This window comes from Astyanax mexicanus, chromosome 19 (genome assembly GCF_023375975.1).
Source record: "Astyanax mexicanus isolate ESR-SI-001 chromosome 19, AstMex3_surface, whole genome shotgun sequence".
In the NCBI taxonomy this organism is placed as follows: domain Eukaryota; kingdom Metazoa; phylum Chordata; class Actinopteri; order Characiformes; family Acestrorhamphidae; genus Astyanax; species Astyanax mexicanus.
In genome coordinates this window covers 25,169,584-25,194,311 of record NC_064426.1, presented here as the reverse complement: position 1 = coordinate 25,194,311, position 24,728 = coordinate 25,169,584, and the positions used below count along the sequence as shown (strand labels likewise).

Below are 24,728 nucleotides of genomic sequence, written 5' to 3'. Positions count from 1 at the left end.
CTGCTCCTTACAACATGGCTGTATTTGAATTTTTTTTCTGTTCTGCGATATCTATTGCGATATTTCCAGAGCTCTCCAGATATCAGTGGTTCAGCAAAGCATTATATTAACAATGACCTCCATGTATCAAAGATTGGAGTAATTAAATATAATCTTTTGTGGATATGCCATAAAAATGAAAATGGTGCTACTTTTTAGATTAAGCAAGTCCTGGCATGATAATTTGCCTTAAATGACCTTGCTAGGGCTATATATATATATATATGTATATATATATATATAAATGTATATATAATATATATATATATATATATATATATATATATATATATATATATATATATATATATATATATATACATATATGTATATATATATATATATATATATATATATATATATATATATATATATACATATATGTATATATATACATATATGTATATATATAATTATACGTATTATTATTGTTATTATAATTTTTTAAATGTTTTTTTTCTTGTGTTATTTTATGTCTTTTTCACATCCAGATTTTTTTTTTTCATGTGTATTTTTGTCTTTAAATACAAAATCCAAGTTTAGCAAAAAATGTGTCTATGTTCCCCACATTGCAAAACTCAGAGGACTCTACATTGCATGTATTGTGATTGTAAGCTTGTGCACATTGCAATGCCGATTGTCAAACAATATATTGTGCAGCCCTAATTCCTTTGTTAATCATGTGACAATGACCTTTGTGGTGAGGACATATTAAAAGGTTTTCTTTTGATAATTCTTTTTTGAAGGTCATGTTTATGCAGGTATTGCTGCACAGTTGCACCACTGAGCACCACTACTACTAATGAAACGAGCTCTAACCACTGAGCCACCACGACTTCAGAGTCTGCTACAAGTTCTTGATGGTCCTCTGCGGTTAAACAGGGCTATTCATTTGCTTTCTAATAATTCTAGAAGCACTTCTCTTGAAAGTTTTTTTTTTGGTGTTCCAGTCTTCAGCCTGACATTTATCTCTGCCAATATCTTGATTACGATACAAACTAAGGAACTAATGAACATCTACATAAATAAATCAGTCCTATCTTATTATGTCAGTCTTACTGCAAATATGGGCTTGTTGTATTCAGTGGTTTCAGTAAATCTTCATGTTTTTACAGTGCTCCTGAATCCATGTACTTGTACTGTACTGGCTGTTGTTGGTTCGGGGTTAGCATGGCAAAGCAAGATTTAGTCCCATCTGCCTATGTCTACCTCTCTCTCTCTCTTTCTTGCTCGCTCACTCACTCATGAAGGTAACGGTACACGCAGGGTGTTTGGTTGCTGTATGACTTGCAGGGTTCCATCCGTTATCAGACCGTTACCCAGCCTGCTGCCCACCTGCTATTTTATTCATCTCCTGCTGACCCACTTCTGCCGAGAGAGAGACAGTTTTCCATGAAATGGGTTGGATAAGCCACACATTTAAATAGCATGTAAATTCCACAATCACAAAGCAGGGAGTTCCATATCCAAAACCTGCAACCAGCAGTGGATAACTTGATTAAGTTTGATAACAACGATGCTAAAAGGCACGTTAAAAGTTGCTGATGCGAGGAAACATTTGCATTAGTTTTAGGAAGTGCATTTATTTACAGTAGCAGTAAAAAAGTTTGGACACACCTCTTCTATTTCAAGGTCATAGAAAAGCAGTATATAAATGAATTATAGGATGTTACCTGCAGCTACTGTATTTTTTGTGAGGTGTTATCTTGTATGTGAGATTGAACTCCTAAACCAGTGTACTCATGGTGACATCTTCAGTGTGATTCATTGACATCTGATAGTGGGTGCAATTGCCAATTTACCATTTAACATTCCTCAATCCACAGTCTCACCAGGAATATGTCTCCTTTGGATGGCTTTAGTATTAATCTACAATGCAGAATTTAAGGTGTACCCACACTTTTGACAGGAACTGTATTTGTGTAGAATTCTGTTAAATTATTTTACCACCTCAGTCCACATGCTTCTTTCACTTCAAATGTCCTTTTGTATCTCTCAGCTTGTCAGCAAATGCATGTGTACAGCTGTTTATTGGTGGAGATCAGATAATGATTTGTATTTACTGTAGTGGTGTAAAAGCAAATTGCAAAAATTGAGATTAAGAAGTCATTTTTCATGTTTGAAGCTCTCATAGACAGACGAGGATTAGATGTGCAGATACGTAAAAAAGAGGCTTTAATTATTAATCACAATGCAAAATGGTATATGTCTCCAATGTACCAGAAATATGCCATAGAAGGCATTACCAGGCACAGTGGACAGCGCAGTGCATGGTAATGATCGTGAGCAGCAGTGTCTGGCTGGAAGTGTCCGTGCAAAGTCTGTTTCTTTCTTTTCAATTTTTTCTCTTTCTCTCTCTTTCTATCTTAGGAGCTGGAAAAGACAGCGGCCCCTGAGGCATCCTCCTTCCTAAAGCCTCGCTCCTCCAGCAGCTTCGGCGAGCCCAGAGTACGGCGAAGCAGTGAAAACCGGGCTCTCACTCAGCCAATCACCTACGAGGAAGCACCAGTCAGGTGAGTGGAGCCTCTTTAAACATTTTTTTCTGTTATATTATTCTGTTTGTAAGTATGACTTTTCCTCTTCTGCCCCTCTGCAGTGACCCTTGTACAGCTGAGCCGGAGATCAAGGACGATGCCAGCTCCAACCTGACCCTGAGTGAGAAACTGGCTCTCTTTAATAAACTCTCACAGCCTTTTGTGCCTGGAGCTCCAGGAGGTCCCAGGGCTCCAGGAGGAGATGGCAGTTCAGAGGCCTCAGAGAGACGAAGACAGAAGGGAGCCCGCTACCGAACTCAGCCCATCACTGTCGACGAGGTCAACCTGGTCAGTGTGTGTCAGAGAGTTTTCCTCATACTTTACTGTGAGGATTTGATTGTGTTTATCCACAAGAATCCATTTTATTGCTAATGGTTTTCAATGGAAATTTCAAGGTACAAGCTTTGCTTGTGTAGTTGAATGCATGTTTCAGCAACTGGTGTTTCAGCAACCTAATGTAGCTGATTTCAACAATTAGAAAGTATATCTGGATACTTTTGGGCAGATAAGTTGCGGTAATCATGTTAAGATGTCTATTGTTTATTTTTATGCTGATAAATATATCAAAATATAATCTGCAAAAAATAAAATTAGATTTGATTTCTCATGACAAGCAGCTCATATAGATTACAACAATACTCAAATAGGGCCATTACCGTTTCATAACACAACTGATGCTCTCAAACACACTAAGACGGCAAAAAAACAAATAATTAACTCTTGACAAGTTCAGCTCAGCTGTTAACTGAAAGCCATTCCAAGTGGCTCTACCTCATAAAACTGACTGAGAAAATAATGCCAAGATGTGCAAATCTGTCTCTATCTAGACAAGAGGTGCTACATTAAAGAGTAAAAAAAATATATTAAACCATAATTATTCCATATGTTTCCTTCATAGTTTGGATGGCTTTCATATTTAGTATCTTCAATGCAGAATACAGGTACTGTATTTGTGCAGAATCCTGTAATATTATTGACCACCCCGGTCCACATACTTCTTTCACTTCAAATGCCACAAATGCACATGTACAGCTGTTCATTAGGCCTCAAAGCATGATTTGTATTTAATGCAGTGGTGTAAAAGTGAATTGCAAAAATTGAGATTAAGAAATTGTTTTTAATGGCAAACAAGAACATGTTTTACAGGCAGGTTTAGCAACAGATGACATAAAGATACCTGGGTTAACAAAGCGTTCCAAGGTGAGCTATCACAGGCAAGGCAAAAACTTGTATTCTGTAATATCTTGAGTTCATATTGTCTGCAATGAAATTATTATTACATATAACCCTGTTTTTTAATCACAGTTTTCATGCATATTGGCATGCTCTTCTCCAGCAGTCTTACACACTGCTTTTGGATAACTTTTATGCCACTCTTGGTGCAAACATTCAAGCAATTCAGCTTGGTTTGATGGCTTGTGATCATCCATCTTCCTCTTGATTATATTCCAGAGGTTTTCAATTAGTTATTTTTAAGTGCTCTTTTATTTTTTCCAGAGCTGTATATTCTATTGTAACTCTCTCTTTCTTACAAACTCTCACACAGCTCCAGAAGGCCCCTGTCCAGCTGCCTCCACTGCATCTGTCTGCTCACCTCTCTGACCGTCAGCAGGCCCACTCCATCAACCTGAAGCCCAGCGAGGTGCGTCTGTCCAGGCAGGACCTTACCGAGCCCAGCCCACCACAGCCCCGCCCTGAGATCAAAGGCATCCTGAAGAACAGCAGCTCTGAAGAGACAGGCACCAGGGGCCGCCAGGCCAAGCTTGAGGGCCGCCTGATTGGACGAGCCCCAGAGCAGAATGGTGAGCGGGAGAGAGAGCGAGTGGAGGTGAAGGAACAAATGGAAAGAATTGTCTCGCCAGTGGTAGCAGGGGAATATTCTCCAGCCCCTCGCTCTACCGCCCCCTGGAGGCAGAGAGCGAGGAAGGACAACACCTCCTCCTCCTCTCTGCGGTCCCGTAGACACACCCTCGAGATTGAGCGCTCCTGTGAACCACAGGACACGCCCACTCAGCCACTGGCTGTAGAGCAGCACAACGGGACAGCAGCTATAGGAGACAGGTACTCTTTTTCTCTTGGCATCTCTCTTTCTCTCTCTCTCTCTCTCTCTCTCTCTCTCTCTCCTGTCTGTTGGCAGATCTCATTCTATGGTACATGTGTGGGACAGTGAGTGATAAATGCTGTGTTTTGCAGGCGGTCTGACTCTAAAGAAGAGGAACAGAGCACTGGGGCAATGTACAGTGTCACACCTGCCACAGAACCACAGGTACAAGTGTGTGTGTGGGTGTGTGCATGTGTTTATTTAGTGTAGTACAAGTTTTATGGCAGCCAAATTTGTATAACTCTAATTAGCTGACTAAAAAATATTATAACTTAAAATTGTAAAAATATTCTAAAAGTTATATTTATAGTATAAGTAGATAAAAAGAAATAAGCATAAATACAGTATAAAGAATTTCTTCCTTTGCTCCTGTTTCTCTCATTCCACCAGGAAGAATTGATTAGATAAAGTTGCTATGGGTTACTAACTGCTAATACTGGGCTTTCTTGCAACACATTTACCTTAAAACATGACTCTGGATCATGTACATGCTCCATCTACTGTAACAATACAAACTATAACAAATACTGGGCTTCCTTGCAGCAAATTAACCTTCCATTTCTACTTTCTGAATCATATAGATGCTCCATATACTATAGCAATACAAACTGTAGCAAATTCTGGGCTTCCTTGTATATCACTGTCTGATTCTTCTTGTTCCTTGTATATCACCATGTAACTTTGATGGAGCTGCACAAGACCTCTCAAAATAAGACATATTGTGTTATATTTGTGTGGGATCCTGAAATATTTCATTACTACCTCAGTCCATATGCTTTACTTTAAATGCCACTTTAGTATCTCTCAGCTTGTTAACAAATGCATGTGTGCAGCTTTTTATTAGGGAAGCTCAAAGCATAAAAGTGCATTACCCTCCGCAACAGTTGAGGGGAGCCCAGGAGCAAAAAAAATACTGCTACTAATGAAAAAAAGAGTGCTTTAATGAATCAGAAGAGTTTCAGTGAAGTTTCTCCACTAGCAGTATTAGCATTAGCTGCGGTGCTGCGGTTAGCGGCTAATGCTAATGCTGCTGCAGCCAGCCTGGAGAAAGTTCACTAAAAACTGACCCTTAGACAAAATCTTTAAAATCTAAACTTACTGTAAATAAACGGAAGCGCTTTACTTACACAAGTAAACAGTTTCTAGGGGAGAAATCTGTGTAGATTAACATCCAGTGCTCGTTTGACTTTAAAATAAAATGTTTATTTTTTTAAGAATTAAAGTTTTGTTTACTTGGGCGCTTCCCCCAGCTTCCCCATTAGAAGGGAAACATGGCGACACCTTTGCTCACTTCAATGTAGGCATCCTTACTAGTGTTGCTTAATGTGCATTACAATCTGGTGCGCTGTGTGTATGAAAAAAAAAACAAACAAATCAGAAAATAGACGTTCATTTATAGTGCGCCTTATAATATGGTGCGCCTTATAGTATGAAAAATACGGTAAGTAAATAAAAGAAGAACTTTGAAAGTATCCTCAAGTGCAGTACAAAAACAGAACATTAAAAACATTATTATGACACTGACTCTCATCAGGAATGCTTCAGAAAAGGAAGACCAGGAGTTACTTCTTTAGCACAGGAGTTCCCAACCTCAGAAACTGCTTACAGCACTCCAGATAAGAAGTACCTAAATGCTTCACTGAGTATTTAGGTTTGTTTACGCCTTTTAAGTTACTACATGATTCCTTATTTGTTACTCCATTGTCTGGATGACTTCAGTATTAATTGAGAATCAGGTGTGCAGATATTAAAGTCGAACACTGAGATCTACCACCCTGAAAAACTAAGAGCTTATCTGAGGCTGAGTTATGTAAAGCAGTAATGCAGTGCTATGTAAATGACCTCAGCTGTTTCCTGTTGACATAAAGGCGTCCACTGTGTGCTTGTGTTTATGTTTGTGTGTTTGCGTTTTTGTGTGTGTTTTTGTGTGTGTATTAGTGTGTTTATTTCCTGGTAATTCCGAGTGTAAAGTGGAGCTAGTCTGTCCTCATCTCTCCTCACCTCTGTCTCTCTGTGTGTTCTCCTGTGTGTGTTCCTGTGCTGCCCCCTGCAGGCTGAGGGTGAGGCTGTGTGTGGGTCCGCTGCTCCAGCTCAGTGTTGGGTAAGGCTGCTGTGTGGATCTGAAGAGTCCTGCTCTATATTTTCATAATTTTGAATATTTGTAAATGCTGCTCTCCTCATCACTGCTGCAAACAGGAGAGAGTTCATTAGATAATAAAAACAATCTTTATCTCTTTATTTATGTCTCTTCTCTTCTTGTTGTCTCTTCATTTCTTTTCTGTCTCTCCTTACTTTCTGCTTTCTTCTTCTTCTCTCTATTGTTCTGATTTCTTTTATTTTTTCTTATCTCATCTCTTTTTCTTCTTATCTTTTTTCTATTCTGCTCTCTATCTTATCTAAATTTTTCTGCCCACCCTCTTTTTGTCTTCTTCTGTTTTCTTCTCTCATGCCCTCATCTTGTTTCATCTATTTGTTTTATCTTTTCTTCTATTGTTTATTCACTCTTCAACTTTCTACTCTTCTGTTCTTTTTTCCTCTCTTCTTTTTTTCTTTCCTACTTCTCATCTCTTCTGCTTTCTCTTCTCTTATCTGTTTTCTGTTAACTCTAAACTTATCTTTCAATTTTCTACTAACTTTTATTCTATTTCTCATCTCTTCTGTTGATTTTCTGCTGTCTCTTTTAATTTGTTCTGCCTCCCCCTCCTTCTCTTCTTCTCTTCTTTGTCTCTTCTCTTTTCTCACCTTACTTGGTCTCGTCTCTTTTCTTCTTCTCTCCCACTTCTCGTCTCTCTTGCTTTCTGTTTGGTTCTCTTTTTCCCTTCTCTACGTCTCCCTTCCTTCTCCTCGCTTTTTTGTCTTCTATCTTCTTGTGTCTTTTCTTTCTCCTCTCTTCTCTCATTTTTTCTTGTATTTTCTAATCTCGCCTCTTCTTCTTTCCTACTTGTCATCTCTTCTGCTTTTTCTTTCTTGTCATTTATTCTGCCCTTCCCTTCTTCCCATCTTCTCCTTTCCTTTTTTCCTTGTTTTTGTCTCTTCTCTTATTTCTCACTCATTCCATCTTTTGCTCCTTTCTGCTTTTCATTCTCTTGTTTTATCTGATCTTATGTTTTTCTGCTGATTCTTCTTCTTCTCTTCTCTTCTCTTCTCTTCTCTTCTCTTCTCTTCTCTTCTCTTCTCTTCTCTTCTCCTCTTTAGGAACCTGTCTATTCCTCAGTCTATTCTCCTCCTAGCACTCCTCCTCAGTATAAGATGTGTTTTAATGAGGTGAGTGTGTGTATGTGTGTATATGTGTATATGTGCATGCGTGTGCGGGCATGTGTAAGTGTGCATGCTGCAGAGGGACCTTATTTATGATTGAGGTGATTCATGCATGGCTTATTAATCTTACTGCTCTGACTGCGATGCAAAACATTCATGTAAGTCACTGACAAATATGCCTCTGTGTGTCTGTTCTTGTGGTTTGCTTATACATCAACAAAGTCTGCCTTAAATTAGCATGATTTCTCATAAATTATGGAGTTTTGTTATATGTAATAATTATATTGTATGAAAAAAGATTGCTGTAGAATTTTGATTGCATCATCGTACACTGGGGAAGTGGGGCAAAACCAATTTTAAGCCAATAATATCATGTTTTATCCCCCCCATGTCTTTTTCTGTTTCTTTCTCTCTTCAGAGAAGTCTTTCATATGAAGCTCTAGAAGTTTCATCACCCACTCAAGCACAAGTACACCCACAGCCACAGCCACGGTGGAGACATAAGGTTTAAAACACACACACACACACACACACCTGCTCTCTCACACACATTATTTATAAGTGTGTTATGAATGAATGTGGCTGAGTGTGTGATTGTGTATCTGTGTTTGTAGGCGAGCTCGGTGGAGTCAGACTTTCAGCCGATCATGCAGACAGACAGTGAGACCCAGTCAAAGCGCACTGATGAAAACCAGGAGCCTCAACAGCCTGTTACCACAGATCCAGCCAAAGAGGACGTGACCACTGATGCCCCCTCACGTCCTGTGTGTGAGAGCAGCCCAGGAGACACTGAGCAGGACCTGAGCACTCTCTGCCAGACTAACACACACATGTAAGACTGCCTTTCATGTAAATTTTGGAACCCTGCACCCTGCTAGGTCTGCCCCAGTCAACTGTAAGTGCTGTGATTTTTAAGCACTGTGAGTCTAGGGCTGCAACTAATGATTATTTTGATAGTTGACTAATCTACCCAGCTGTATAATAACCCCCATCACTAGTGATGCCACAACACAAGAAGGGTGAAGACTAACCAATGCCTCCTACGACACATGTGAAGTCAGCCAGTCTCTTTTTGAGCTGATGCAGTATTGCCGAGCAGCCAGCGCATTTGGAGGAAAGCGCAGCGACTCGGTTCCGATACATCAGCTCATAGGATAACATGGACTTTTTTTTTTGTGTGTGCACAGTTTGAGCTCTGCTGTAGCGGAACATAGACGTTCTGTCCGACCGTCCCGCCGCACTCAGGGCTCGAGAAATCCGCTACGTGCCCTCGCTGCTCGGAACGATGTGCTACGGGACTTCGTGCAGCATGATGACCCTGACGCCAGGGAAAGCAACAGAGGCAAGTCATAATTCAGAAACATTTGGGATATTATATGAGCGTATTGAATTTCTTTTACACCTTTTAATGGGTACCCTGTTATATTGCCTCAGTGGTAATTTTTTTCACTGGATCGTGAGTTCACAATTTCATTCCACCTCATGTACCACATGTGATGCGAATGACAATAAGATCTCCTTAAATTCTTAAATCCTTGAATCACACTGCACGACTAGTTCTACTGTAATTTGAGTCTTTTAGTTGCTGTGGCTTTCACACTACATGACTGATCAGTGAAATGGGACCACAAACTACTACATTTTTCTTGGGAATCAACACCTTATCTGGTTGCTCTCCAAAAACAAGTTTTGTCACAAGAACATGTAAGAACTAAGTGCACATGATAACTTGTGATGCCATACAGAAGATATCTCGGTTGCACCCGTGGTTCTCTCTCTACGCAATCCTATTGGCTGTAGGTAGATGCTGCTCTTGACTCACAGTCACTGACTGGTCTGGACATTAAACCTGCTAAATGTTTGCTGGGCATCTGTGTGATTTAACAGTGACCACTTGGTAATGACGGCCCGTCAAGCATCTTTTTTCACACTACACGACTGAACGAGCTCTGGTTGATCACATACAGCTCTGGAGAAAAATAAGAGACCACTTAAAAATAAGGAGTTTCTTTGATTTTACCAAATTGAAAACCTCTGGAATATAATCAAGAGGAAGATGGATGATCACAAGCCATCAAACATTACATTACATTACATTTGACAGATGCTTTTGTCCAAAGCGACTTACAATAGTCAAGTACAAAAGTGATAGAAGTTTAAAGGTAAAAACATCTTTAGATAGGGCTTAAAGGAGGTCGAAGGGAAATAATGGGATAGGGGAGTGAAGGAGGGGAAGAGGAAAATGAGGTTAGAAGTAGTTAGTGTGTTAGAGGTCTTAAGAGAGTTAACCAAGCTGAATGGCTTGGATTTTTCCACCAGAAGTGGCATAATGTTATCCAAGAGCAGTGTGTAAGACTGGTGGAGGAGAACATGCCAAGATGCATGAAAACTGTGATTAAAGGTTATGGGTTATTCCACCAAATATGGATTTCTGAACTCTTTAAACTACAAAAAACAGCTGGCAACTGGAAAACCAGGCTAAAATCGTGCAGTGTGAACATTAGCAACAGCAGTTATGTTCCTAGGTCAGATTGATTGGCATATTTTTCTAAATATACTTTGTCTTTAGCTTAATGAATACTACTTTTGTCAATATTTAGTCTAATTCTACACATTTTATTAGTTTTCACTTAATTTAGACTTTTATCACTTTATCACATATTTTATTTGGCGTTAAAGGCTTGGCACCTCCTTTTTGTCCCCATTTGTGATATAAATGTCTCTTAAAGTACATGAAATTAGTCATTTTTTATTTGTACGTGTTCATTACACTAATTAAGCCCTGTAGAAAAAGCTTAATACTTCATACTGGTTAAAGATCATCTGATCTTCCAAATAAAGCATTTCACCCAACTTAACAACCATTAACAAATCTCTTTTCTCTCACAGCTGTGAAGAACTCCACCAATGGCTCGTCCTTCGAGACCAACACTGTGCCCTACAGCAGCCTCATGCTAATTCATGTGAAAGGTAATGTCTAATATTAGCCAGTTACAGAGGTCTCACAATGTAATTGCTATCCTGTTTTTTTTATTTTTAATTTTTATTACCTCTTAGTTTGTGATGGTGAATTCTATAGGCCAAGAGGATTCTTGGTGATGTAGTTTTTGCTGTGTGACAGGATGGAGACAGGTGCAGGTGCGTTTGGTGGAGCCGGTGGCCCGATCATTAAACAGCGGTGATTGCTTCCTGCTGGTCACTCCAACACTCTGCTATCTCTGGACTGGTCAGCTGTCCAATGGCAGTGAGAGAGAGATGGTACACATTCATATCACTGCACACAATGGCTTACACAGTTATTGTTACATAACCAGTATTGAATAATGCATTTTTTACTAAATTATTTTCTGTTTATTGATGTTTTTGGACATTTGTGGTGTGTTTAAGGCTTCTGCCATGGCCTCGTTGATCGTAGCCCAGCGGGATTTGGGTTGCCAGGCAGTGGATGTCGTTCACTTAGACGAGGGTGTGAACTCGGACGCAGATGAGGCCAGAGATTTCTGGAATCTTCTAGGAGGAAAAGCTCATTACAGTGGTAAGTTTCTGCTACAGTTTAAAATGATGTTTTGGTCATAACACAGTAATTTGTGTGTTTCTATTTTATATATACATATGTGTATATTTATTTCTGTGTGTGTGTGTGTGTGAGTAGGCTGCTCTGATGATGACAAACATTACGAGACAGCGATTTCTCAGTCCAACTGTGTGTACCGGCTTCAGGGAGACAGACTCGTCCCACATGAGCAGGGCTGGGCCTCTGTACCACACCGCTCTCTGCTGGACTCCTCCCAGGTTAATGCTCCATTTTTCAAGCCCAGAAAATGTATGTGGTTTTAATGCTTTGGCAAAGCTTGTGCAGAACATAGGGAATATTTATTACATATATTTAGCGGACGCTTTTTTCCAAAGCAGCTTACAATAATGAGGTACAATAGCAATAAAGGCAATAGAGCATTTTTTTTAACAGAGCCTGAAGGAGGCCGAAGAAGAATAGTTTGTTAGAGGTGTTAGAAGAGTAATTGCTCTATAAAGAGCTCTGTCTTTAGGAGTTTCTTAAGGGTAGCGAGGGACTTAAATTTAAATATACATTATCAAGTGCAAGTGAATATTTTAATTTGTGGTTTAATGTATAACTTGTAAGTAAATTTAGGACAATTAAATTTAAGTATGCATAATTAAGAACACTCTTACAATATATTTAATATATATTTCATCTTAAATATATATTGAAAAATAGTGCATAAATAGTAAAGATGAAAGGTTTTAAATGTGAGCAGCAAACACTTAAGATACACATAGATACACAGATTTTAAACACCTTGTTAATTTTGCCTCAGAATGAAACACGTTTTTTTGGTGAACTTGAAAATTGAAAATACAAGAAGGAGCTGCTCACTGAATTTATTTGATTTCAGTTTTAAATTTGGTATCAATATTCAGAAGTGTATCTGGACTCTAATGGGTTCAAAACAGCATCTGTGGCCAGAATATTCCTTTAATTTTGTAAAATGATAAATTTTATAAACTTTTGCTCACTTGGTCCATGTGAACCCATTCATTTTGGACTCACATGGGTGCACCATGTGGTATTAAACAAACCAAGAAAAGATTCTCAAGTGGGTATTCTCCTCTCTTAGAGATTCTCTGGTGCACTACTGACTTCTCCAGGTGCTGTAATTTACCTTCTGATGTATAGTATTTAGCTGCCTAATTCTCAAGGAAGGGTCAGATGTAGAGAAGAACAAAAGACATGATGAAATCCAAATGGCTAGTGTTAGCTTTTAGCCTAGTATGGATGCCAGCTCTAGCTTCAGACTGTTATTTTTGCTGATTTTTAACAATTTTGTTTTTCCTTCTCAGACTCTGCTGTTTGACTTTGGTAGTGAGCTCTACCTGTGGCATGGAAAGGATGTTTCCCCTAGTGAGAGAAAACTGGCGCTGAAGTTAGCTCAGCAGGTCTGGACAGGGGTTTACGACTATAGCAACTGCCAGATCAACCCACTGGACCCCTTTGGCAGTAATGCTCAAATTCAAAGGTGAGCTTATACTTTTGCTTAGTAGCCATAAAATGTAAGTTCTGGCTGCTTTGGGGTTGGCTGCTTTCAGCTAAATTTGCATTTTTGTTTCTAGTAATGCTGAACTGGAATTCTGTCTATTGGTTATTATTAATGTTAATGAAAAACCTTGCCAAAAATGTAAATTTGCAACTTTTAACCTTCTGGCATAATAAGAATGTGGCAGTTGTTTCTTTCCATGTAATTTCCTGATAAATAAACCTAAATCTATTTAAACTGACTTAAAGTCAACATTATGGAGATACAACATTTTTTTGTTGGAGTTCAAAAAATGCATAACATGTCATTAACATAGTACCTGCATTATTACAGTTTTTCAGACAGTTATTCAATAATTGGATTAGATCATGGTATTTATTATTTTATTATCAATAGTATTTTAATTTTCATTGAACAGTTTGTGTAGGGTTTTGACATAATGTGAATCTGGCAGTTTTCTTTAGATTGTATCAAAATGTAATGATGAATGATCCAATAGAAATGCTAGAAAATAATTTGGAATTAAATATTTTTTACATTGACTCAGCTGAAAGCTAAAGTTTTTATTCTTTTACTGTAAAGTTGTCCGTTTAGAGATGAGGTGTTTGGAAATTCATTTTCAGTAACCAGTCATTGTCTCTGTTTGTTGGTGTAAATTCAGGCAGGATGTGGGCCGGCCAGACTGGGCTCTTTTTGGTCGTATATTTGAGCAGAATGAGACCGTTCTCTTCAGGCTGAAGTTTGCAGACTGGTCTATGAAGAGAGACAGCAATAAAGAGCACAGTAGCCCTGCTGTACAGGAGGTGGTTCAGGTGAGCAGTCCAGCACATGCACTCTTTCGTTTGCTATCTCCTTCTCTCTGCTGTCTATTGTGCTCTTGCATTTCCATTCTTTCATGCTCTCACTCTTTTGTGCTGTCACTCTTTTTTCACCCTACAAACTTTCTTTCTTTCTTTCTTTCTTTCTTGTTTTTTTCTATCTTTCTCTTTTTCTCTCTTTCTTGTTTGCGCTCTTGTTTATCTCCTGCTCTTTTTCTTGTCGTTTGTGTTGTCTGTTTTGCTCTCGCTTTCTTATTTTTTCTTGCTCTCTCTGCTCTCTCTTTCTTTCTTTCTTTTTTTCTCTATCTGTTTCTCTTTCTTGTGCGCTCTCATTTGCTGTCTCCTTCTTTTTTGTCGTTTGTCTATCTTATTCTTTCATATTCTCTCTGCTCTCTCTCTCTTATGCTGTGAGAATCCTCTCTAGACTTGTCAGATCCAGGGTTTTAATTGATTTATATTATTATAAGTGTATGTCTGATTTTATGACTTTTAAAGCAGTGTGGTGTTGTGGGGAAGCGGTGTGCTCAGTTTTAGATGATGATCTCTGCTTTGCACCTCAATTTCAATGAAAAATGGTTTAATGTCATGTTATTTATTTATTTATTTATTTATCTATTGTAACTTGATGTCCTGTTTTTAAATGACGATTTTAATGGCTGAGATGGCCAAGAAGTGACTTTTACATATTATAACACGGTTTGGTTATAATAAATTGTTGTTAAAAGTAAAAAAAAAAGTCTCTCATGCTCTTTCTTTCTTTCTTTCTTTCTTTTTTTCTCTCTCTCTACTTTTCTCTCTTGCGCTCTCTAGACTCCCTCTCTCCAGACTCCTCATCCTGCAGCGTGTCCTGTAGAGGAGTGGTCATGTGATGCTAAGGCTCTGTTTGGGGGACAGTGTGTGTGCGGTGCTGGACCGGTGGTTCTGCAGGGTGTGGATGTACAGCGGGGTCGGGATCTGGTCACTGTGAGCAGTGGTGGTCAGCAGGCGGAGCTGAGCACTGTGTGTGTGGAGTGCTGGCGTGTTGGCAGGGGGGACGACTGCAGGGTGGCTGCAGAGAGCATGGGTCAGTTACACCAAGCCGATTCCTATGCTGTACGCTGGACCTACTGCCTCAGTGCCACGGGTGAGTTAAGAGTGTTCATGTGTGTTTTAGGGGTGAGAATTTCTAGGCTTCTTTCTCTAACGATACAGAGTTATGCGATGTGATGATAAAACGATTCCTCATTGCATGACTATTTTCAATAATACTTTTAAATGAAGTATTTTTAATGATACATAATGAATCCTGCTATTTAAAAGGCTCTTTACCTAAAAAAGCATAGTTATAAATATAGGATTAATATTGTAATGGTAATGGTTAGGCAGGCTTTAGGCAAACTATTAAGCTTGGCATTTAGAAGGATTTGTTGTACAACTGTCCAAATATACAGTGCTGAAAAAGTAAGAGACTTAAAACACACTTAAAAATTATGGGTTTCTTTGATTTTACCAAATTGAAAACCTCTGGAATATAATCAAGATAATCATAAGCCATCAAACCAAGCTGAACTGCTTGAAGTTTTGCACCAGGAGTGCCATAAAGTTATCCAAAACTAGTGTGCAAGACTGGTGGAGGAGATCACGCCAAGATGCATGAAAACTGTGATTAAAAACCAGGGTTATTCCACCAAATATTGATTTCTGAACTGAATATTTTATTATTTAACTTTATGAATATTTATTTGAGGTCTAAAAGCTCTCAATTTTTTGTTATTTCAGTCATTTCTCATTTTCTGCAAATAAATGCTCTAAATGACAATATTTTTATTTGGAATTTGGGAGAAATGTTGTCTGTAGTTTATAGAATAAAATGTTAATTTTACTCAAACATATACCTATAATATATACCTTAATTTTTTCCAGAGATCTATATATATAGACCTAATTTTATATGTAATGATATGTGTTTTTAAAATCTCCTGTACGTCTCTGCAGTTGATCAGATCTGTGATCAGGAGCGCACTGCCCTGTTCATCTGGCAGGGTCAACACTCTCAGTTCAGTGGGCAGGAATTGTCGTTACCACTGACCAGTCAGAATGAGCCTCGGGTGATTATAAAAGAGGGGGAGGAGCCACCGTGCTTTCTGCAGCTCTTCCAGGGAGGACTGGTCATTCACGGAGGAGTCAGCAGTAACCGCACAGGTTAAAACCGGCCTTTTTATATTTAAAAAATTAGCATTGGTCCCCAAGCTTCTGATGGCCAGTTTCTATGCCATTTTGATCAATGTAAAAAAAAGTGTGTATAAATATACATATATGCGTATGTATGTGTGTATGTGTGTGTGTGTGCGCTTCAGGAGGCTGGCGTCTGTTCTGTGTGAGGGGTGCTGTGCCTGTGGAGGCTAATCTGTTGGAGGTGGAGTGCTGCTGCTCCAGTCTGCGTTCTCGAGGTTCTTTGCTGCTGCTGAACAGCCAGCAGGGGGTGCTGTACCTGTGGCACGGCTGCAAGGTCCATGCTACTGCACGCCAAGTCGCCAAACACACCGTCCAGCAGCTCACGAACATGTAAGTCACACTTCTAACATGTGAAATCCCTGATGGGAGTCCATTCCACCAAATGGGTGCCATTTACTCGTTGTAACACTTAAAAAAATGTAACTTATTTTTTTTTTTTATCTTTTTTCAATTCTGAATCTAATAACACACAAATTTAACTATTCAAAACATGTACTGCTCGAACTCAGGACAAGGTTTCTAGGCTGAAGATGTTTACAAAACTCATGTGAAAATTAAAAAATCTTATTTAAAAACAAGTCCAATATTTCCTTTGATTTTCTCTCAAGGAAGTCTTTATTTTAAAGAAGTGGTTGACTGCATGTTCAAATAATTGATATTTATGACAAAAAAAAAATCACTCCTGTTAATGGAACTCATTTCTGTTACTGAAACTCACTCCTGTTGCTTTTTATCTTTTTATTAACAGGAGTTAAAGGAACTGGAATTAGTTTTCAGCATAGAATTAGCAAAAACATGAAAAATAGCGAAATGGTGGCTATGCTAATAGCATGAGGACACTGAGCCCATTCTAGTGATTAGGTCAAATATACAGAAAAACAAATGAGGAAACTTAATTTTGATCTTCAGAAGAACCAGCTGATGTCATTTCCTGTTGTAGATGTGACTTGTTGTAGAATGTTCCAGATTTTTTCTGATGGGGTAATGTTTTACAGTAACAAGACTTGAGTGAAACCCAGGGACACAACTAACTAACGTGTATTTTAACTTAAATATTGTGTATTTATTATAAATATATATATTTTTTTAAAGCATAGAGACATGGGATTTGGAGTCACACAAAAATGCCAAAAAATGACATCTCTGAAGGATTTTAATAATTGTATTTCATGCTAAAGTTTAGAGTTAGAGAGTGGGGACAGGTAATAAATGCAATTTTTGCAAAAATACTTTAAGTATTTTTTTTTACTGAATTATTTAATTACATATCTTACTTTTGCAGTTAGGCCAATGTACAAGACACTGTGCTTAATAGTAAGCTGTATTTTAAAGTTATCTGGGGACAGAAATGGCACCTATTCTGTGAAATGGCCCACAAATTGTCCCATAATGCTGCTTGATCAATTTGAACACGGTAAATATGCATTAGGTGTCCCCCTGAAATGGGACTGAGCAGTGGCCAGACTCTAAACATCAAGGAGGTGGAAGAAGGGGCGGAGCCAGCAGAGTTCTGGAACATTATTGGCCCACAGGATAGAAAATCATACGACTGCATGCTACAAGGTAATGTTCTAAGGTGTACTTCTTTAGTTTTTTTTTTTATATGCGTTATAATTAATAGTCATAATGCCTACTTGTTGTACCTCATAGAAATTGAGTTTTTACTCATTCTTTCATGAGTTGTTGATTTTGCTCTTTAGGATGTTTTTCTTATTGTTTTTTTTTCCTCTAGACCCTGGGAAGTACACCTTCACTCCTCGCCTTTTTCACCTCAGTGCCCAGTCAGGGACTTTTAAAGGGGAGGAGCTACTGAGTCCATCAAGGGCAACTGGGGTTGTGATGGCGATGCCATTTGTTCAGCAGTGCTTATTCTCTGTTCCACAGCCAGGTAAGAGTAGAAGAGAAACACTTAAACTTTAAGATCTTCTACAGGTGTCTTGGTCAAATCTAGTATTAAAGCTGCTAAAGAATGCATTTATTTTTGAATAATAAAATATTAGGTTTGTGACTTAAGGGTTGGGGAGACAAATGCTCAGATGTGGTTTTACAACTCTGTTCACAACCCTGTTTTCCTTCAAATTAAACAAGCTAAATTGCCTGCTGCATCTGTGGCCCATTTGTTAAGTGACTTATTAGCAGTGTTGGGCATGTTACTTTGACAAAGTAATTAGATATAGTAACTAGTTACTTCTCCAAAAAAGTAACTGAGTAACTTACTCCACTACAAAAGTAACTAGTTACCAGTAAAAGTATCTATTGTGTGTTAATCGCCCCCGTAAGCTCCACCCCCGACCCCCACCTTCTCAGAGCGTGTTTCATAAACCAGATGAATAGAGTGCACGACATCCTCCCCTCCCTTGTGACTCACACACACACACTTGCGCCTTTGTCTGTATGGGCGACATTAAAAAAAAAAAGTTAATTGAGTGGCTACAGTAACGTGCAGTAACGGGGTGTTGGAAATGGTAACGGTGTTATAGTTACAGTCAGAGTAATAAGTTAGATTACTCGTTACTGAAAAAAGTATTATTATTATTTCAACGCCGTTACTCCCATCACTGCTTATTAAGTTAATAAAGCAGAACAGGCTGTATTGTGTGAAAAATTATTTCCACAATTATGTCATTAGGACACACACACACAAAAAAAAAAAAATATATATATATATATATTTTTTTATATACTAGTATTTGATAAAAGTAATAATAATGCAAAGCATCTAAATTTGGTTAAAAAAAATTGCAAAGAAGGTGCTGGGTTCCTTTGTTCTTTTTCGCAATAAATTGCCTGATAAAGCTTAATTTTGCCATGGTTGCTGAGTGGCATCTCTGTAAAACACTCGCCTATGAGCTGTAAGATCGTGGGTTCGATCCCAACCTCTGGCAACACTGTCAATGTGAAAATTCTCTCTGTAAGCATGGATTTTTTTTCCCCTTATTTTTTCTCTCATCGTTAAAGTGCACCTATGATGAAAATGACTGATGTCTCATCTTTTTAAGCAGGAGAACTTGCACACTGTATTTTATGAATACCTTTTATATGAATAAATCACACATCTTTATTTTCAGCTCTGTTCTTATTGGATAACTCTATGGAGGTGTATCTGTGGCAGAGCAGTACAGCTCCAGACTCAAAGCGCTCCCAATGGGATGCTGAGAGGAAATGCGCCATGGAGACGGCTCTTCAGTACTGCAGAGGTGAGCGAGAGTGTGAGATATAAAACTATAAAAATGTAAATAAATCTAGAAGTTGTCTTTAGTGTGTGGTTTATATATGATTTCAATAATTAACTGTTTATTGTGTGCTGATTATATATGATTTCAATAATTAACTGTTTTGTATATTTGTGTGTGTTTTCTCCAGAGAGAAACCCCAGACGGCCTCCTTTGGCTTATTTAATTCAGGAAGGGGTGGAGCCTCTCACCTTTACTAATGTCTTCCCCTCCTGGGAAAGTTCAGCCACACAGGTCAGTGAGATTCTTATGTTTAAGTGTGCTTTCAGATCTATAGTACCTTGTTTAGTCTGACGTTTTGTACTGTTTATATCAGGTGTGCTGGAAACGACAGAGCAGGCCAAAGAACCAAAACTGGGTCTCATTTGCAGTATAAAAACACATTTGTGATTGGTTCAGACTGTTATACAAAGAAGGCATTTTTTTTTCATGAAATCATAATTTTTAAACTAGACAAAGGTACAAATATTTTGTTATCTTTCTTATTATCCTACTTTTATTTTATTCTACTACTTACATTTTCACCCATATCTGTTCTTTCTACTACTTACATTTAAAAAATAGCCTTATTACTCCTATTCCATTTCATCTTCTTTTTATTCTTGCTTCTCATTGTTCAAAAAACCCTATTCAGCTAAATCTCTCCATCCAGATACAGTAAATCTAATTGTGGTTGAATGAGAAGTAAAAACATATACCATTCTGACAACCTATGGGTTTATGTGTGATTCATCACACCTGCATACATCACGCCCCCCCCCTAGTATGAAGTATGAAGTATGAAGATGATCTTTGCAGAGACTTAAGAGAACTTGAGCTTTTAAAATGTCCCAACTAAGCTTTTTTAATATAGGGCACTATATGCTCCTGTGGCACGGTATAAGCTTCTGTCCTTAATGATATTTTTCTTCTTATATTACGTTTATACATTTTAGTAGCTTTGAAACCAGTACTTTTACTTGAGTGAAACTATAGAAATATTTAAACCCTACTATCTATACTTCTACCTGAGTGATGAATGTGAATACTTTTTACACTTTTTAAAATAGATCTTGGATTTAGATATTCAGAAAATAAAATACAGGCTTATATAATACCGGTTTATAAGGTACACTATAAATAAACGTCTGTTTTTTTATCTATTTTTATACATAAGGTGAACTGTATTATAAGGCACATTATGTGACACTAGTAAGGAACGTGGGTGTCGCCATTATTTCCTTCTAATTCAGCAGGTCTCACTGCTGGGTGGTGAGACCTGTAAAGCTAAGCTAAGTTAAGTAAATAAAGCTGTAATTCTTAAAAAAGTCAAACAAGTGCTGGATGTTAATCTACACAGATTTCTCTCCTGAAAACTGTTTATTTGGGTGAGTAAAGCTTAGATTTCCAGATTTCCACTAAGGCTGGGTAGTAAATGCTAGTAAATGCCACGCAACAGCGCTACACTTGTTGCTGAAATTTGACTTTGCCCCAAACTGCAAAAAGAGTCTGTGTCTTTTCTCTGCTGTAGTTTCTTTTAGAGTGCTTAGACGACACCATAGTGCTCCATGTGCAAAACCTGTAATCGCATGACATTGTGATGTCATGTGACCAAGAAAGTCAAAAAACTTACTGTTCCTCCTGTTTTTTTTTAATTGCAGTCTGGATGCAAGAGTTTTATTAATTTATGCAAGACTAGAAGTGTGAAATATTTTTCACAGACGTTTCCCTGAGAAACTAATCCCGTCCGGATAGGGCTATATAGTGCGAAAAATACTGTAAACTGATTTTGCCTACCACAGAGTCTGATTTAAATCAGTTAGTTTGAGATTCAGATACCGGCCTTTAGAGGGCACCAAAGCACACAAAATAAATATTTAAGATTTTTTTTTTTAATATTTAAAAATTTTATTTAGATTTTCTTGTCATTGAATGCAAACAAATCGTCACAGTCTAGCAGAAATCTGTCCTGGACAGACAATAAAAGCAAGGTAAATTCTTTTAATTGCTCCTGATTTCTAAAGAAACAATAAATGAACTTTAGTCCATATAGTGTACTGTGTGCATGTTCTTGAATTTGGGTTTATTGGAATGAAACTGATGTGTGTGTGTGTTTGTGTGTGTTACAGAAAGACTCCTCAGCCTGTAAGAAGCTGACGTTAGTGCGGGAAGCCCTGGCTGTTCTCAGTGGAACACAGTTCACAGTGCAGGACCTGCTGAAGAGGCCTTTACCAGAGGGGGTGGATCCCCTGCACCTGGAGACCTATCTGTCTGATCATGACTTCCAGGTAAACCGCAGGCCTTTAACCGTCTTCGGTATAAGCCGGTTCTCCCATCTCCTGCAGTGTGTGGGCGTGTCTAATGAAGTTTTTGTATTCAAAAGTCTTTTCATTCTAATCTATAATTCTGGAAATCGAGGTACTGGTGTTTTCAGCAGCTGATCCATGTTTACAAGTCACCTATTCTGTGTGTGATGCTTGAATATGTGTAATATACCAGTCTGCTTTTTCCCGATTGGCTGGAGGCAGTGCGGCAGCCGTTCTCATTTGCATAGAGGTGACGGATTGCTCTTCAGCATGCGCCGGCTCTTTCTCTATTGAAATTAATAGGATATGTTGAGGCGAAATAGCAACCGAGCCTTCTATGGGAGAAATAAGCAACCGAGAATCTATGGGAGAAATAAGTTATTTTTTTAAGCGTCTTCATAAATTCAGAAATATAAGTGTAAATCAAGCACCAAATTTAAAAGAAAAAAAAAGAATATTTGATTTCTCACAGATAAGGGAGATAATTCCTTTATGTTTATTCATTTGAAGGGACCAGTTAGACATAACTTTTTTTATAAATGTATTTATTTTTCCCCCCATTTTCTCCCCAATTTACAAAGGCAACTACCCAACAAACTTGTTTGGACTCCCCCTATCACTAGCGATGCCCCAACACCAGGATGGTGAAGACTAGGCCAATTGGCCAATTGTGCTCCTTCAGGGCTCTGGTAGCCGATGGCAAGCTACATGAACAGGATTCGAACCAGCGATCTCCTGATCATAGTGGCAGCATCTTAGCCCGCTGGACCACTTGGAGCCAAAGTTCTTTGGTTCCTTTTGACCAAGTGTTACAGTTTTGGTCATGGTAATGTAATGGATGCAAGCAAAATGACCCTGCTTATCCCCTGCTGATGATCAGAGGGAGAAGAAATACTTAGCATTGGGGCTAACACGCCTTAATCCTCACTACTCCTGAACTACTACGGGCTGTTAGTAGCATTGGGCTGTTAGCTGCATTCAGGTGTTCTGAGGTCACTAAGTTAACTCCAAAAACAGTTAGCAATTTTGACTACGCTGCCATTTTGGGCTTCATAATAAAATGTCCCCAATCCAAATTGTATTAATAAAGAAAATGTGTGCTAAAAGAAATTACAAAGAAATTGCGTAACAGCACTAAACACCTAAACCGCATTTATTTCAGATGCTTTTGGGGATGAAGAGGAAAGACTACAACTCCCTGTCAGACCTGCAGCAGTTAAACCTGAAGAAGAGCAAAGGACTGTACTGAACCTGCGCTTGAAGGACTGTTTAAACAGGAAGTACTGCAGCAGTGTTGGAATCTCCGTGTTGTCACCGAAAAGAAATCTGTTTAAAAGAAGACTTTTTTTTTTGTATTGCCTGTTTTTGAGAGGGTTCTATTTTTCTTGTTATGTGAAGACCCTTCCCTTGTACAGTGTAACCTAGTGACTGTTTTTAAGAGTGAGTGTGAGTGTGTGTGGTATGTGTGGGGGTCCTATTTGAGTGTGGTCACTTTAGCGCCTTATGTTCATCCACTGAAATTTTTGGCCAAACGCCTTTGCCGGAGAGGAATACGGACACCAACAACATGAAATCCACAGGTTTTATCTACTTCTCTTCGTCTGCAGCCAATCAAGTCTATTGCTCAAAGTCATATGGCTCCTGTATACATATCAAGTGTTCTATAGATCTATGTAGAACTGTGCCAGCTAAAGAACCATTTGCATGTTTATATGAAGTGGACTCCCTATCTAGTGCACTACATACGTCTATGAAATTATAGGCAGTGAGGAACCCCATAAGATTTGTAGATTGTTCTTCTACCATCTGTGACTACCTGTCTAGTGCACTACATACGTCTATGGCTTCTACACCTAAATAGTGGGGAGCTGAAGCTGCTGTTTCATGACTTAGTAGTACACTATGTAGGGAGTGGGGATCCAAATGAGATTGGGCTTGTATCGCCATCAGTGGTTCTGTGTAGAACTAACTAAATTTGAAGAACCTCTAGTATATTTAGTACATTTTTCGTCTGCTTGTCTGGGACTAGTGCATCATAACAACATAAGACTATGAAGCTATAGCTTTTGGTGCACTACATAGGGTGTAGGGAGACATTTGAGATTGGGCCCATATCTTTAGCAATGGTTCTGCATACAACCAAGGCAAACTAAAGAACCCTTTTTTATAATGATATCTAGCTTGTTTTTCACCTGCTTTAGTGGTTCTTCGCAATGGTTCCTCTTGCTTTGAGTGAGCTTCCTTTCTAGTGCACTACACAAGTCTATGAAACTATGGCTTCTACACCCAAATAGGTGTAGGGGTATAGAAGATGGTGTTTCATGACATTCTTTAAAGTGCACTTTCTCAGTGGTTCTGTTTAGAACCACAACAATTTGAAGAACCTGTAAGATGTTTAAATGGTTCTTACTTGGATCAGGTGTTCTTCCCATTGATGAGAAACCTTTTGTAGAGGATTCTTTAGGCATAGAGTGTACTCACTCTCTAGTGCACTACATAAGACTATGAAACTGTAGCTTCATGTGCACTACATAGTGTGTAGGGAGCAAATTCAGATTTGGCCTAGATCTGCATAGAACCAAAGCAACCTAAAAAAACGTTTGGATATCTAACTCGTTCCTCGCCTGGTTTTTAAAGGTTCTTCCCAATGGTTCTTTTTGCTTAGACTGTACTCCCTATCTAGTGCACTACATAAGACCAAAAAGGGAAGTAGAAACACTACATAGGGTGTAAGGAGCCACTTGAGATTGGGCCTACATCGGTATCCATGGTTCAAATGGTCTTTGCCTGGTTTGAAGGTTCTTCACAATGGTGAAAATCCTTTTGTATCAATTTAACTATCTAATGCACTTAAAATCAATAAAACTATGAATTCCACACTCCAATGCTTCTGTTTCATGACTTAACATAGTGCACTATATAGGGAGTAGGGAGTCATTTGCGATTGGGCCTACATCTTTTAACATGGTAACACTAGCTGCAATGGTTCTTTACCTGGTTCAAAGTTTCTTTACATCGGTAGAAAACTCAATGGAGACTTTTTTTTTTTTTGCTTAGAGTGTACTCCCTATCTAGTGCACTACATGAGTCTGCTGGGGAGTAGAAACTACATGTGTACATGACTTCCATAGTGCACTACTATAGGGTGCAGGGATCCAGTTGTGTCACAACAAAAATTAAAGGAACCATTTG

General features: G+C 38.5%; 1 protein-coding gene across 5 annotated transcripts in view; it reads left to right on the top strand.

Annotated features, from left to right (window-relative positions):
• Positions 1 to 24,415, top strand: part of svilc (supervillin c) — a 52,318-nt gene extending 27,903 nt beyond the window's left edge. For 4 of the 5 annotated variants that reach the window (XM_049467882.1, XM_049467880.1, XM_022672855.2 and 1 more), the window contains 24 exons: positions 2,410 to 2,552; positions 2,636 to 2,861; positions 4,120 to 4,634; positions 4,767 to 4,839; positions 6,728 to 6,775; positions 7,870 to 7,938; positions 8,351 to 8,437; positions 8,547 to 8,764; positions 9,120 to 9,274; positions 10,822 to 10,902; positions 11,054 to 11,190; positions 11,320 to 11,467; positions 11,585 to 11,724; positions 12,793 to 12,968; positions 13,648 to 13,798; positions 14,615 to 14,927; positions 15,779 to 15,985; positions 16,141 to 16,348; positions 17,448 to 17,581; positions 17,751 to 17,906; positions 19,087 to 19,215; positions 19,382 to 19,485; positions 21,360 to 21,518; positions 22,699 to 24,415. In XM_049467882.1, coding sequence (XP_049323839.1) covers positions 2,410 to 2,552; positions 2,636 to 2,861; positions 4,120 to 4,634; positions 4,767 to 4,839; positions 6,728 to 6,775; positions 7,870 to 7,938; positions 8,351 to 8,437; positions 8,547 to 8,764; positions 9,120 to 9,274; positions 10,822 to 10,902; positions 11,054 to 11,190; positions 11,320 to 11,467; positions 11,585 to 11,724; positions 12,793 to 12,968; positions 13,648 to 13,798; positions 14,615 to 14,927; positions 15,779 to 15,985; positions 16,141 to 16,348; positions 17,448 to 17,581; positions 17,751 to 17,906; positions 19,087 to 19,215; positions 19,382 to 19,485; positions 21,360 to 21,518; positions 22,699 to 22,785 — 3,864 coding nt within the window. In that variant the 3' untranslated portion in view covers positions 22,786 to 24,415. The remainder of the gene's footprint in view (positions 1 to 2,409; positions 2,553 to 2,635; positions 2,862 to 4,119; positions 4,635 to 4,766; positions 4,840 to 6,727; positions 6,776 to 7,869; positions 7,939 to 8,350; positions 8,438 to 8,546; positions 8,765 to 9,119; positions 9,275 to 10,821; positions 10,903 to 11,053; positions 11,191 to 11,319; positions 11,468 to 11,584; positions 11,725 to 12,792; positions 12,969 to 13,647; positions 13,799 to 14,614; positions 14,928 to 15,778; positions 15,986 to 16,140; positions 16,349 to 17,447; positions 17,582 to 17,750; positions 17,907 to 19,086; positions 19,216 to 19,381; positions 19,486 to 21,359; positions 21,519 to 22,698) is intronic. The other variant, XM_049467881.1, reaches the window with a different exon arrangement.
• Positions 24,416 to 24,728: the final 313 nt, after the last annotated feature.